Consider the following 14,703-nt stretch of genomic DNA (forward strand, 5'->3'; position numbering starts at 1 on the left):
ATGGTGTTTACGATTGACTGAATTCTGCTTCCACAGACCAAGAACCCTACAAACAATTGGTACAGAAAGCAGAGAAGGCTTAAAGAAGACTTGAAGAACAGACATAGTGCAGTGGCACCTAAATCCTAGCTCAGAACTGAAGCATTCATTCCCACAGCAGCCAGACATGCTGGCTGCTCGAGTAAGTCCTATCCAGAGAACAGCCGCGACAGCCACCTCACCCCAGGTCATGCTTCTTCCGGAGAGGCAGGCAGCAACCCAACAAGGGATGCCCAAGAGCCCATTCTTCCAGCCCCCACTCAGCATGTCACTGAAAGGTCACTGGAAATTCCAGCAACCTGGGATGGGCTGTAGCATCCATCGTAAATGCCTTAGGGTCCATCTCTCTCTCTCACCTGCTCCCATCACCAGAGGTCCTGATCCTGAGCACAGTCTGCAAATAAACTTCCTGAACACGAATCTATGCTAAGTTTATTTCCTAGGAAACCTGGCTTTCAGCTTATCACATGGCTAACATGTTAACAAAGATGAAAACAATTAAGCCAAAAGAAGGTGAAACTAACCAGATCCAGGGCTAATTTATCCTTTTCCATTTCTTGCTTTTAAAGAATCCTGTCTACCTACAACCTGCCTAGACACAGGGTCCTGCAGAGTATCCTCCACCTGCCACACCACCTATGCCTTCTCACCAGCCACCTCTACACAAGCAGAAACCTGACAGCAGGGGGTGCCTTAACCCCAACACCTCTCCCTGGGTCCTGCAAGCTGCACCTCAGGATCTGGTGGAGCGCAAAGACAGAAGGAGGCAGAACGTGAAGCAGAGGAATTCACCTGGGACGAGAAGCTGGTCCTGCCAGCCTCTCTACCTGCTCCCAGCTCATCACTCCTGGGGAGCCTGGGTGCACAAAGCACAAAGTGCTGCTGCTGAGGAGAGCGACATGGGCCCTTCTAGTTGTGCTTTCTTGCTGTTCCTTTTGCTGGGTGAGTCTCTGAAGTAGCAACAGCACTAGTAAGACAGTGGTTTGTTAAGAAGTTTTGGGGACAGTGCTGTGGTACCATGGGTTAAACCACCACCTGTGACCACCAGCATTTCATATGAACATTAGCTTGATCCCAGGTGCTCACTGGTGGCCATCTGGGGAGTGAACCAATAGAGGGAAGATTCTCTAACTCTGCCTCATAAATAAATGAATCTTTTTTTAAAAAAGGAATCATAGTTCATAGTATGATGCTTCAAGCATGTGGGATGTTACTAATGACTAGGATGACTTGGGAATGTCCTGAAAGGTTAGCATAAACCCAGCAGTTTAAGTACTCTCAGATACAGTAAACTATAATCTTTGCCTTTGTGGCATTTATAATAACTGCACACACTAAATATGCATATAAATGTTAGTGGGTAAGCCACAGTATGAAAGGAAAGCAATATCTACAGTGCAGAGGCAGGAAGTATGTTGTGATTTTAAACAGGACAGACAAGGAAGGCCTCATTAGGAAGCCTTTTGAGCAAAGGCTTAAAGGAAATGCATAACTTAGCTATGAGGAACATTTCAAGCGAAGGGAACTGGAAGTACAACTGGTGTTCCAACGATTTCAAGCCTAGGCTTGCTCATTTACTTTTCCAACACATAGTGATTTAACAGCAGGGCACCCTGAAAGTAGCAAAGAAGATAGATCAATGATTATTGCAAACTGCTAATTCAAGAAAACACAAAGAATAAGCAGCTTATAAACCTCAGCAGCACCTGACAGAACTATTCCATTTGCAACCTAGTATATTGATATTCTTGATGGTATCACTGAATTATCAGAAGCTAAATGATGATGAACGTGACTCTTAAAGCAAGCAGGTATATAACTGCCAAATTTTTCATTAATTGGTAGACACAGCACCCTTTGGCCTTTAATATCAATGTTGGAAACTTAAGAAAAGCTTGTCTGTTCAGTAAATCTAGGTATGTTACATATTCATGATACCATTTGTCTTTCTTAGGTTTTTACTCATGCTCTTGTCCCAAACAGAGAGATCTGAAATCAGGTGAGCTGTCTCAACTCGGGCCCAGGACTGCTCGGTCTGGCACAGGATTAGGGAAGAATATGGAATCTAGGTAGGGTTTAGGTGCCATAAATGATCGCTTCTCGGCCTTTTGGCTAAGATCAAATGTAGGTGCCAGAAATGGAGGTAAGTTTGGGAATGACAGTAAGATGGGAACCAGAGAAGCAGGACCGGCAGTTATTCATGTCTCCTCTTCTCCTCTGTCTAGTATGCGGGCGGCCTGTGTTCTCCAGTCTCATTGAAGGTGGTCAGGATGCTGCTGAGGGGCGCTGGCCCTGGCAAGTCAGCCTGCGCTGGGTGAGCACCCACATCTGTGGAGGCTCCCTCATCAGTGAGAGCTGGATACTGACAGCAGCACACTGCATCAGAACGTGAGTTCCAGCAAAGAGCCGGCCAGCACCCAGCAAGTTCTCAGCAAATACCTCCGCAACTCCATGAAACCACAGGCTACCCTGCAACTACGAGTTAGAGAGACAGGGCAGAGGGAGAATATAAAATGACAGAATCAGGCATGACTTTCAAAACTTTGGGTTTTTGCCCAAGTCACATCCCAAATACAAATGAGACATTCTCTTAGGCTTTTGGGAAGTCACCAAAACAAAACTCTCTCATGCACACAGAGCTACTGTGTGAGACTGCCACTCTGGTTGGTCCCTGGTGAGGCCCATAGCCAGCGAAGACTGGAGGAGCCTGCCAACATCAGTGAGCATGGAACAGATCCCCCAGGTCTCCTGAAGTCAGAAGTCCCTAACTAAGTCACTCCTGATTTTTGATCCACCAAAACTATGAAATGTTCATTGTTTTAAGCTATTATACTTGTGGTTACTTGTTATGCAACAATAGCTTACTAATACATATAGAAATCAAAGTAACAGATCATTCCAACAATAACAGTGGCAGCTCAAAGAAAACAGAGTACGGACTTTCAAACACTAAGACAAAACTACTTCCAATTAGAATTGTGCCCATATACAAACTCTCAACCAATTATGGGGCAGAAATAAGGTATTTTCAAATATGCGAAGTAGCAAAACTTTTCTCTTCTATATTTTCTTCTTTTTTTAAAGATTTATTTTTATTATTTTTTTATTGGAAAGGCAGATATACAGAGAGGAGAGACAGAGAAGAAGATCTTCCACCCGATGATTCACGCCCCAAGTGAGCACAACGACCGATGCTATGCCGATCCCAAGCCAGGAGACTCTTCCGGGTCTCCCACGCGGGTGCAGGGTCCCAAAGCCTTGGGCCGTCCTCGACTGCTTTCCCGGGCCACAGGCAGGGAGCTGGAAGGGAAGCAGGGCTGCCGGGATAGAACCGGCGCCCATATGGGATCCCAGGCATGCAAGGCGAGGACCTTAACCACTTGCGCCACCGCGCTGGGCCCTCTTCTATATTTTCTAAGACAACAGTAGAAGTGTTTCACCAAAATAAAGCAGGGAAAATAAGCACATGAGATGTAGATAAAAGAGGATACAACACATTAAAGAATCCCCAAGAAGATCATAATGATAAAGGAAGGTGTGAAGATGGTAGTTGTGTATCAGTTAAGATTACAAGAGGAGAGGGCATATCATTAATAGAATGTCTGACAGGATTCAAAGTATCAAGAGAATATCTGTACTTCTGACACAGAATTTGGGGAGTCCGGAAAAGCAGCATCCCCTACAAAATACCTGAGCTCAGGTCCCACTTCTGCTTGGAATCCAGCTTCCTGATAAATTCACACCCTATAAGGCAGGAGTGATGGTGGAAGTACTTGGGGGACCCATCACCCAAGTGGAAGATCCAGATAGTTTCTGGTTCCTAGCTTCACCCTGCCCCAGCCTTAGATATGACAGGTTTGGGAAAGTGAACCAGTGGTTGGAATATCTTTCTATTTTATTTCTATTTCTATTTTACTATTCAAATAAATCAAAATAAGCATTAAAACAGAAAAAAAAAGTAAAATTCAATAAATATAACATATAGGGTTGCTTGAAAACACTGGGAAAATCACTAAAGGCTAAAATAATCAGAACTGACTGAATAATGTAGATTGAGAGCACAGATCTTTTGACATATTAAACTGATACAAACATATGGCTAACTTTGGTTACGCTGTGTTTTAAAACGTTATTTAGCAATAAAGACCTAGTGTGCAGAACAGAAATTAAAATTGGCAATAAAGAGCAATGACTAGTAAGCTTACAAGTAATAGCTGAAGGGGGGACCCCAGAGTGGAGCACGGGGACAGGAGGAGGCTTGTATCCCAACCCTGGAGACTCCTGGATCATCACCAAGGACTATCAATACGGGCACCAAGGACTACATCCCAACTGCCAAGGAGACCACGGGGAACTGGAGTGCCTTCAGAGGCCAATAACTCTGAGGTCATCTACCCCCATTTGGATCTCCCACATGGGATGGAAGAAGCCCAAAGCCCAAATCCTTCCTCGAAGGATCCAAGGTCATCAGAACAACAGCCAGGAACCCTGAGCAGTCTGCAGAAACAGAACAGTAAATTTCCTTTGGGACTAGGGAGAGGAGCTTTCTCTGGTCCTTACTTAGTTCCAACTTTGGATCCCCAGTCTCTCTTACAATGACCATCAGGATCACTCCAGAGCTCCCCCCAACACACACACACACACACACACACACACACACACACACACACACACACACACACACGAATAGACAGAGAACAACAAGGAAAGCTTAGAACCAGACAGGAAATGGTTAGCATGGACTCACATATACCTTACTAGGTAGGACACAAAGATTAATTACTCCTTACTAAGGTATTGAAGATTTCTCTGCACACCCCTCCTGAAACTGTTCTGCACCTCAATTGTTGAAATATGCCTTATTAGAGTTATAACCCAGTTTAGACTATCCTAAAATCTGCCAAGTTCAGCAAAGTTATGCTTCAACACTATAAACTGCTAAATACTAAAATTAAAATAGACATGACACAGCTGAATAGTACCCTGTAGCCATTTTAAGGTGTATAGCAGCCGGTTCTATGTATAAACTAAAATTGAAATGTCAATGAAGTAGTCACAGGATGTAGTTAAGAACTTGCATTTTCTAACCTATTGGTTACTCATTACCATGTCAATTAACTCCATAATGTTGTAAATTGTCGTCTGTGTTATGTTGTGGCTTTAAATTGATCGGAACAATATTCTGCCAGCTCTGCCATCAGACCAGAGATGGTCTCCCCAAGAAACCGTTGAACTTATCTGGACAATAAGATGCTGGACTCTATGCTGGGTATATTCTTGCAATGAAAGAATCTTGACTCAATTTGAAATGTAGTACAGCAACTAGGTGGAGGAATCCACCTTTGGGAGGAGGGTATGGGCAGGGGTTGGGGGATTCCCAGAGCCTATGAAACTGTGTCACATAATGCAATGTAATTAATAAAATATATATATATTATAAAAACAAACAATATATATCATATAAATATATATTAATTTATATTTTATATATTATTACATATTTATATAATGTATAATATAAATATATATTTACATAAACAAGTAATATATAATTTTATATATTACGTAAATTTTATATTATTTATGTATATATATTAAAAAAACAAGTAATGCCTGAAACTAAGGAGAGTGGGAGAGTTAATGAAAGAACCAGGCAGCAAGTGAAAGATAAAACCCTTAGCAGAAGTTTGTAAGAGGAGACTGCAGAAAGAATGTCCACAGAGGAAGAAGAAACAAACCAACTCCAGCCCAAGTTGGGAGTACCTTGATGAATTCCCTGTCTCCACGCCATAAGCAGGCTTCACTTTTATTTTTAAAAAGATTTTATTTTTGTCAGAAAGGCAGAGTTGTAAAGAAAAGGAGAGAAAGAGAGCAGTCTTCCATCTGCTGGTTTGCTCGCAAATGGCCACAATACTCAGAGCTGAGCTGATCCCAAGCCAGGAGCCAGAAGCCTACTCCAGCTGTCTTACCTGGGTGTTGGGTCCCAAGGACTCAGACCATCCTCCACTGCTCTCCCAGGCCACAAACAGGGGCTGCATCAGAAGTAGAGCAGCTGGGACAAGAACCAACGCCCATGGGATGCCACTGCCACAGGTGGAGGCTTAGTCTATTACACCACAGTTTCTGTCTATACACTTCATTTTTATTCTCCTTCTTTTCCCCTTAGGAACTGGAATATTTTTCCGTATAGTGTTTTGCTGGGATCTGTTAAAACAGGTTACCCAAGTAAAGGTGTAGAACACTACGTGTCCAAGATCATCATCCATCCCAAGTACCAAAATGGAACTGCAGACATTGCCTTGTTGAAACTGTCTTCTCCAGTCACCTTCACTTCTTCCATCATGCCCATCTGCTTACCCACTATGGCAAAGCAGCTGGAAATTCCATCTTATTGTTGGGTGACCGGATGGGGAAAAGTTAAGGCAGGTGCAGGTGAGAATGGGCAGGAGGAGGGCTTGTTTTACACATCACGTTTTTGCACCTAATCTAGAACATACAAAGTCTAGGTATATTCTTGCCAGGGCAAACAATGTTCAACAAAACCAATTGACCTAATGACATTATCTGTAAGTCTTCAAATAAAATGTGGGCGGCCTTCTTTCTTTCTTTTTTTTTTTCTTTTTTGGCTACTTACACGCTTGTTTACTCTTTTGTCCCATCTGCTATCTGAAGTCTAGCTTTAGCTGGAAAAATACACGCTAACAATGGAAGCAAACAGTTTACCTCTCTCAGAGGTTAATACATCTGCTTTAATATTTATACAGACTGTACCAGTTTTTTGGTGTTGGCTTTTTTTCCTCTGTTTTTAAAGTACTGTGTCAGCTCTCCCAATTTGGAGACACGATAGGCACTAACCCAGCAGCAAAGAAACTATTACAGAAAAAATTTTAATGTACTTTTAGAATACTCACATCTTTACTCACAATTTATCAGAATTATTCTTTATTTAAAGTACTAACACAACAAAAAAGCCACAAATAATTTTTAAATCATCTGTTGTCTTAAGTTTAACTGTATCCAAAAAATCCTTCCAGGAGGAAATAGAACTGTAAAGTGACAGTACCATGTCCGAGTTCCTGTTCACAGATATATGCACATCCTAATTAAATGTTGCCCAGTGCTTTCCCAGGCTGCTCTAACCTTCCATCCCAACTTCTCCAGATGGCAGTTACCCTTCCCACCTCCAGGAGGCAGAACTGCAAGTCTTCAACCAGCAGGCCTGTGAACAACTTTACAACCCAGTGGGTGTCTTCTTCCCAGAAACAGAGCCAGTCATCAAGGAAGACATGATCTGTGCTGGTGATATTAAGGAAATGAAGACTACTTGCAAGGTGAGGGCTTTTTCCTGATTTTTAAAATCTGTTCATCTATTTGAGACGCAGAGATTTATACAGAGAGGGAGAGAACCATCTTCCTGGTTCCCTCCCCCAATGCCCTCATTTGTATCTTCTTCCCGCTGTGTTAACATGTTGTTCGGCTCTGGCTCCTTTCAATTATTTATTTTGGATTGGCAAGAGTTTGAATGAATGATGTGCTATGTGTTTTTCTTTGTATTTATCCTAATTGAGGTTCACTATGGTTTTAGTTTTTTAATCTAATTTCTATCGAAAAATTGTGAGACAGACAGAAGCTTTTTCTTGAAAGTTTCCATTCGTAACTTTTTCAAAATTTATTCTACCTTGTTTTGCTCTTCTCCCTTCCAGTAGAAAACATAAATTTGTAAATTATACTTTCTATGCCTTTAAACAGTTTATCTCAATTTCATCTTTCTCTCTGCTCTTCAAAATAGATACTTTGTAATGACTATTAAGTCACTATCTTCGGGGCTAGTACTGTAAAGCACTGGGTTGAGCCAATGCCTGCAGCACCTGCATCCCATATGGATGCCAGTATAAGTCTTAGATGCTCTGCTTCCAATCCAGCTCCCTAACAGCCTGGGAAAGCAGACAGCAAAGATACAGAATTTATCAAAATAATTTAGGACTCTCTCTCTTTCCCTCTCTTGCTGTTAATTCTTTCAAATAAATAATCTTTAAAAAAAATGAAATTGGCACTGTTGTGTAGCAATGTCAGTTTCACTCTCAGCTGCTCCACATCCGATCTAGTTCCCTGATTATAGACTAGGAAAAGCAGAGGAAAATGGCACAAGTGTTTGAGCCCTGGACATCCATGGTGGAAGACCCCTGTGAAGCTCTGGCTTCGGCCTGACCTTGCACCATCTGTTGAGTCATTTAAAAAATGAACCAGAGATTGTTAAAATCTTTCTGTCTCCTTGTCTTTCTGTCAACCTTGACCCTAAAACAAACAAAAAAAAAAGTTTAAGGTTTCCTTTCTGTGGTCCCTTCCTTTCTAATACTTACCCCTTCATCTTCTAACAGCTGTTGGCTCTAAACTTTATCCTCAGATTCCTCAGGCCAATAGGTAAGCAATGCTGACTTCAAGGAAAAAGAACATGATAAAAGAAAGTATTGCTTTCTTCTAATGACTGACTACATTTTGTTGTGCTTTTTTTTTCCCTCAAAGACTTATTTATTTCAAGCCAGCACAGTGGCCTAGCAGCTCAAGTCCTCGCCTTGAATGCGCCAGAATCCCATATGGGCTCCAGTTCTAATCCTGGCAGCCCCACTTCCCATCCAGCTCCCTGCTTGTGCCCTGGGAAAGCAGTTGAGCACAGCGCAAAGCCTTGTGATCCTGCACCTGTGTGGGAGACCTGGAGAAAGTTCTTGGCTCCTGGCTTCTGATAGGCTTAACTCTGGCCCTTACGGTCACTTGGGGAGTGAATTGTCGGACGGAAGATCTTCCTCTCTGTATATCTGACTTTACAATAAAGATAAATAAATCTTTTTTTTAAATGACATCTATTTCAAAGGTACAGTTACAGAGAGGAATAGAGACAGAAAGAGGAAGAAAGAGATCTTCTACCCCTTGGTTCATGCCACAAATGGCTGCATGGTCAGGGACAGACCAGAAGGAAGTAAGCCCTAGGAGCTTCATCTGGTTTCCTGCATGGCTGCAGGGACCCAAGTACGTGGTCCATCTTCTGCTGCTTTGCCAGACACATTAGCATGGAGCTAGGTCAGAAGTGGAGCAGCTGGGACGTGACCCTACAGCCACAGGGAATGCTGGTTTACAGGCAGGTCCTTAAGCAGCTATGCCACAATGCAGGCCCCTCTACCTGCTTTTGGCCTCTCTCCACTGTAGTCAGAGAACTGGTTTCTGTATGCTGTCACAATTCTTAATGGCTATATGCAGAAGGGCTGTTTGGATATATGGTACTCCCATGACAAATTCAAACAGTCCTCAGAAGAGCAATCCTCTTAGTCACACTGGAAGGAGGCTCCAGATCATAATGCTGGGATAGGGAGTGTTCTCAGTAAAGCTGGAAGGATTAAAATTATTCAAGTATGTTTTTCAACCATAATGGACTAAAAATTAGAAGTGTGTATCTGAATTAAGGAAAATTTTGGCTCAGCCGATGACCTAGTGGCTAAATCCTTGCCTTGCACACACTGGGATGCTCCACTTCCCATCCAGCCTCCTGCTTGTGGCCTGGGAAAGCAGTCGAGCATAATCCAAAGCCTTGGGATCCTGCACCCGTGTGGGAGACCTGGAAGAAATAAGCTCCTGGTTTCAGATTGGCTCAGTTCCAGCCACTGTGGCCACTTGGGGAGTGAGCCAGCAGACAGAAAAGCTATCCATCTCTCCCTTCTATAAATCTGCCTTTCTAATAAAAATAAATAAATCTTTAAAAAAGGGCAAAATTCCTGATACATAGAAATTAGTACACTCCCAAATAATCAATAGGTCAGAAATCACAAAAGAAACTAGGAAACAAATTTTGAAATGGATAAAAATAAAACCACAATATACCAAATTTATGGAAGTGGTTTAAGTGGCACTCAAAAATTGATATTTATAAATGCCTATTTTTAAAAACAAGAACATTGGGGTACGCAATTAGTGTACAGTGAGGTAGCTGGCAGGGACACCAGCCTCTTGTACCAGAATTTCTGGGTTCAAGCCCCAGCTCCACCCTTACCGCCGGCTTCCTGCTAATGTACACCTTGAGAGGCAGGAGATGACGATCCAAGTGACTGAGCCCCTGCCACCCACATGAGACCTGGACTGAATCCCCTGGCCTTCATTTCTCCTGGCCAGCTCCGGCTACTGCAGATATTTGGGAAATGAACCACACTTTCTATGCCTCTCAAATTAATTCATTAAAAATAACATTAAATAAAAGCAATATTTCAAATTAATGACCTAGTCTTCCAATATTAAAACACTGGAGGGGGCCAATATTGTCATATAATCAGGTAAAGCTACTGCCTATGAGGCTGGCATCCCACATGGGTGCCACATTTGTGTCCCGGCTGCTCGCATTTTATTCCAGTTCCCTGCTAGTGGCCTTGGAAAAGCAGCAGAAGGAGTTCCAAGGACCTGGCTCCTGCAACCCATGGGGGAGGCCTGTGTGAAACTACTGGCTCCTGGCTTTCGCCTGGCCTAGCCACAGCAGTATGGCCACTGGAGGAGTGAACCAGGGAACAGAAAATCACTCTCTTTCACTCTTTTACTCCCTCTTTCAAATAAATTTGTCACACACACACACGAAAAGAAAAAAACTAAACTACAGAAAGCAGAAATGAGGAAATAAGCATTATGGTGAAAGACAGTGAAATACAGAACTAAAAGAAAAATGAACAAAAATGATACTGTTTTTCAAAATATCAATGAAACTAAAAATATCTAAGCTAGACAGAACAAAAAGGAGACTCAAATTGCCACGAATAAAAGAGAGTATTACTGCCAACCTCACAGAAACTGAAAGGACAGTTAAGACAATACTATAGGGCCCGGCGGCGTGGCCTAGCAGCTAAAGTCCTCACCTTGAACGTGCCGGGATCCCATATGGGCACTGGTTCTAATCCCGGCAGCTCCACTTCCCATCCAGCTCCCTACTTGCGGCATGGGAAAGCAGTTGAGCACGGCCCAAAGTCTTGGGACCCTGTACCCACGTGGGAGACCTGGAAGAAGTTCCTGGATCCTGGCTTCAGATCGGCGCAACACTGGCCGTTGTGCTCACTTGGGGAATGAATCATCGGATGGAGGATCTTCCTCTCTGTCTCTCCTCCTCTCTGTATATCTGACTTTGTAATGAAAATAAAATAAATCTTTAAAAAAAAGAGACAATACTATAAACAACTATATGTCAATTAGATAATTACATGAACAAACTTAGTATCACAAAAATTATCATAACTAACCTAAGAAGAAATATAAATCTGAATAAAGTATATATAGCTACTAAAAAACAACACAGGAAAACTGGTGTTTAGCCTACCAGTTAAGGTACCTGCATTTTATGTCAGAGTCCCTGGGTTCAATTCCCATTCCCAGCACTTGATGCTAGTTCCTGGTTAGTGCAGACCCTGGGAGGCAGCAAGTCATCATCCAAGTGTTGGGGGTCTGTCACATTTGTGGGAGACTTGGATTGCATTTGTGGCTCTTATTTTTACCTACGGTCCAGCCTGGGCCAATGCAGCCATTTGAGAATGAATCAACAAATCAGAGTTGTGTGTGTGTGTGTGTGTGTGTGTGTGTGTGTGTGTGTGTGTGTCCCTCTTCCCCACCCCCTCCCTCACTATGCTCTTACTTTCTCAATCTCTGGTATAAACCTATTTTTAAAATATTCTAGGGGTCAGAATTACAATAGAACACTTTAGTAAAGGTGCTGCCCATGGCATCAGTATCCCACATAGGTGTGCTGGTTCTGTCCCAGCTGTTCCAATTCCAATACAGCTTCTGCTAATGGCCTAAGAAACACAGCAGAAGACGAACCACATGTTTGGACCCCTACCATCCACTTGGGAAGACAGCAGATGATGGCCCTGCCATTTTTACAAGAGAGCTGGACGGATTTCCTGGCTCCTAAGCCTTGGTCCGACACAGTCCCAACTGTCGGGGACACCACAAATCACTCAGCCTACAGAAGCTATCTCTTTGTGACTCTTCTTAATAAAAAACCTAAAAAAAAAAAAAAAAGAAAAAAAAAACACCTATCTACCTTGTGACTATTCATGTTTCTTTTCATTACACTTATGACCTCTACCTCCTCTCCCCAGGGTGATTCTGGAGGGCCTCTGGCGTGTGATATTGATGGTGTCTGGACCCAGATAGGAGTGGTAAGCTGGGGATTGGACTGCCCTTCACCTCTTCCAGCAGTCTACACCAACGTGATATACCACCAAAACTGGATTAAGGCTACCATCTCAGGAAACAAGGCCTTGTGTGGCAACCATCTGGACTTACCTAACTTCTTAGTCCTTATTATTCTACTCTATTTTGCTTTTCTGGGACCCTCCTGTGCCTTTGGGCCTAACACAATACCAGGAAAATAGGCAATAGAGCTGAAGCTACTGGGGAATGAAAGGCTGGAACAGGAATTCATGAAGAATAAATCCCAGAGCAAAGAATTCAAAGTCACCGGGGGCCTACATGACCTCACTTACAACTTGAAGGGATTTTGTTTTTAAGGTTCTTGACTCCAGAACTATGTTTCAATGGTTAAAATGTGAGCAGCCAAAAAACAGGGCTGTTCCTTCCATGGTGGTATTTTATCTTTCTAACTAATGTACCTTGTAAGACAGGAAGGATGTCCTCTATGAGAAAATATTTGTGAACATAAATTAAATAGCTTTGGAGAGGCAGGCAAGGTAAAAAGCATCTGTAATGGCTCCCCACCCAAAAAAAAGGCCAGAAAGTATTATATTAAAGGTCTACTTCTTTCTCATATTTCATACTTTCTCACATACTTTCTCACAGAATCATGGGATTCTGACTTGTTCTATATTTTGGTTCGCACTTCCTCCAATAATCTACATTCTTCCTAACACTACTGTAATCCTCAGCATATAATAAAGGATTTAATGGAAAAAAATTTTTACGTATGTCAGCTCTGTGATTTTTCGGAAATTTTTACTTTTTAAAATACCAATGTTACTTCATACTAAAAATGAATTATGAACTCAAGACCTGAGTTCTTGGGGCCAGTGTAATGGCTCAGCAGGCTAATCCTCCACCGCCAAGCACTGACATCCTATAACTGCTGGCTCATGTCCCAGCCTCTCCACTTCCCATTCAGCTTCCTGTTTATGGTCTGGGAAAGCAGAGGAAGATGACCAAAAAGCCTTGGGCCATTGAACCCACATGGGAGATCTGGAAGAAGCTCCTGGCTCCTGGTTTTAGATTGGCTCAGCTCTAGCCATTGTGGCCTTTTGGGGAGTGAATCGGAGGATGGAAGATCTTTGGGCCATCCTCAACTGCTTTCCCAGGCCACAGAGAACTGGATGGGAAGTGGAGCAAGCTGATGAAAATCTCTCTTTATCTCTGTCTCTCCCTCCTCCTCTGTAACTCTTTCATGTAAAAATTAAATCTTAAAAAAAAAATAAAAGAACTAAAGTGAAATAAATGGGAAAACAAATTACATAATTTGAGCCATATGAACCATGAGGGCACGGCAAGAGAACACAGAGGCAAAGTCAAAGTGCCTGCCTGTTATTCTTCTGGGTACTTAGCTCAAAATGGAAGGCAACTGCTACACAGCCTAGTGCCTGGCAAAATGTTTCCCATGAACTGAAATCTCCAGCTTTTGGAGGGATCATTCCGCAAGTGAAAGAGCTCTCAAAAGAAGAGGACCCCAGTCTCACCATGCCAGCTACTACTAGTTGGACTCTCCTGGGAATGTGACTCAACAGTTGACTAGCAGGTAAAAGAACTCTCAGACCAGCATCTTAACTTAACAAATGCATTCACTACTGCATGAGGCAGATCCCTTCTCTGGGTTAGGCAGAATGTGAGCCACTCAACATGCACTTTCCAAAGCTAAGTGCCCACCAGACAACATACAGCATTCCAGGCACCAAGAAGAAAGAGTTCACAAACACACACCAAGCCTGCCCTCAAGGAGCTTACATTCCAAAGAGAATAGCCCAGTGCAAACTCAATGCATACTATATCATATACAAACAAGTCAGATAAAGATAAGTAAAAGCAAGGCCCAGCATAATGGCTTGACTAATCCTCCCCTTGTAAGAACCAGGATCCCATATGGGCACCAATTCAAGTCCTGGCTGCTGCACTTCCCATCCATCTTCTGCTTGTGGCCTGGGAAAGCCAGACATCTTAGGTCTGTACCTATGTGGGAGACCCGGAAGAAGCTCCTGGCTCCTGGCTCCTGGCTCCTGGCTCCTGGCTTCAGCTAGCTCAGCTCCAGCCATCGATGCCATTTCAGGAGTGAAGGAGCAGATGGAAGATCTTTCTGTCTCTCCTCTGTAAATCTGCCTTTCAAATAAAAAATCTTACAAAAGACAGAAAAGAGGCAGGATGGACATTTTCAGCTCAGATGGAGCTGTCAGGGAAGTTTCTCTGAGGTGGCTTCTCCAACATTGGCTAGAGGCCTGAAGGAAGCCAGGAAGCACCAATAAATACCTGGAAAAGTAGATTCCAGGCCGAGAGCACATGAACACAAAGGTTCCAAGTTTGGTGTTAGGCTTCTACAGGAATAACACGGAGGTCAACAGGGCTTGAACACTGTGAGTTAGGCGGAAGGGAATAGGAACTGAAGCAGAAAGCAAGCAGGCTCCATGTTCTGCAGAGTCCAGCTCA

General features: G+C 43.0%; 2 protein-coding genes across 2 annotated transcripts in view; one reads left to right on the forward strand and one right to left on the reverse strand.

Moving 5' to 3' along the window:
- SH3D19 (SH3 domain containing 19) overlaps positions 1 to 14,703 on the reverse strand; it is a 212,628-nt gene that overhangs the window by 174,006 nt on the left and 23,919 nt on the right. The gene's annotated exons all lie outside the window — the stretch shown is intronic.
- On the forward strand, positions 939 to 12,437 carry PRSS48 (serine protease 48). The gene is made up of 6 exons (XM_040967440.1): positions 939 to 981; positions 2,064 to 2,072; positions 2,265 to 2,427; positions 6,206 to 6,471; positions 7,201 to 7,370; positions 12,162 to 12,437. The coding sequence occupies exons 1-6, from the start codon at positions 939 to 941 to the stop codon at positions 12,435 to 12,437; spliced, it is 927 nt and encodes a 308-aa protein (XP_040823374.1).

This window comes from Ochotona curzoniae, unplaced genomic scaffold (genome assembly GCF_017591425.1).
Source record: "Ochotona curzoniae isolate NIBS_2020 unplaced genomic scaffold, NIBS_Ocur_1.0 scaffold_4506, whole genome shotgun sequence".
Lineage (NCBI taxonomy): Eukaryota > Metazoa > Chordata > Mammalia > Lagomorpha > Ochotonidae > Ochotona > Ochotona curzoniae.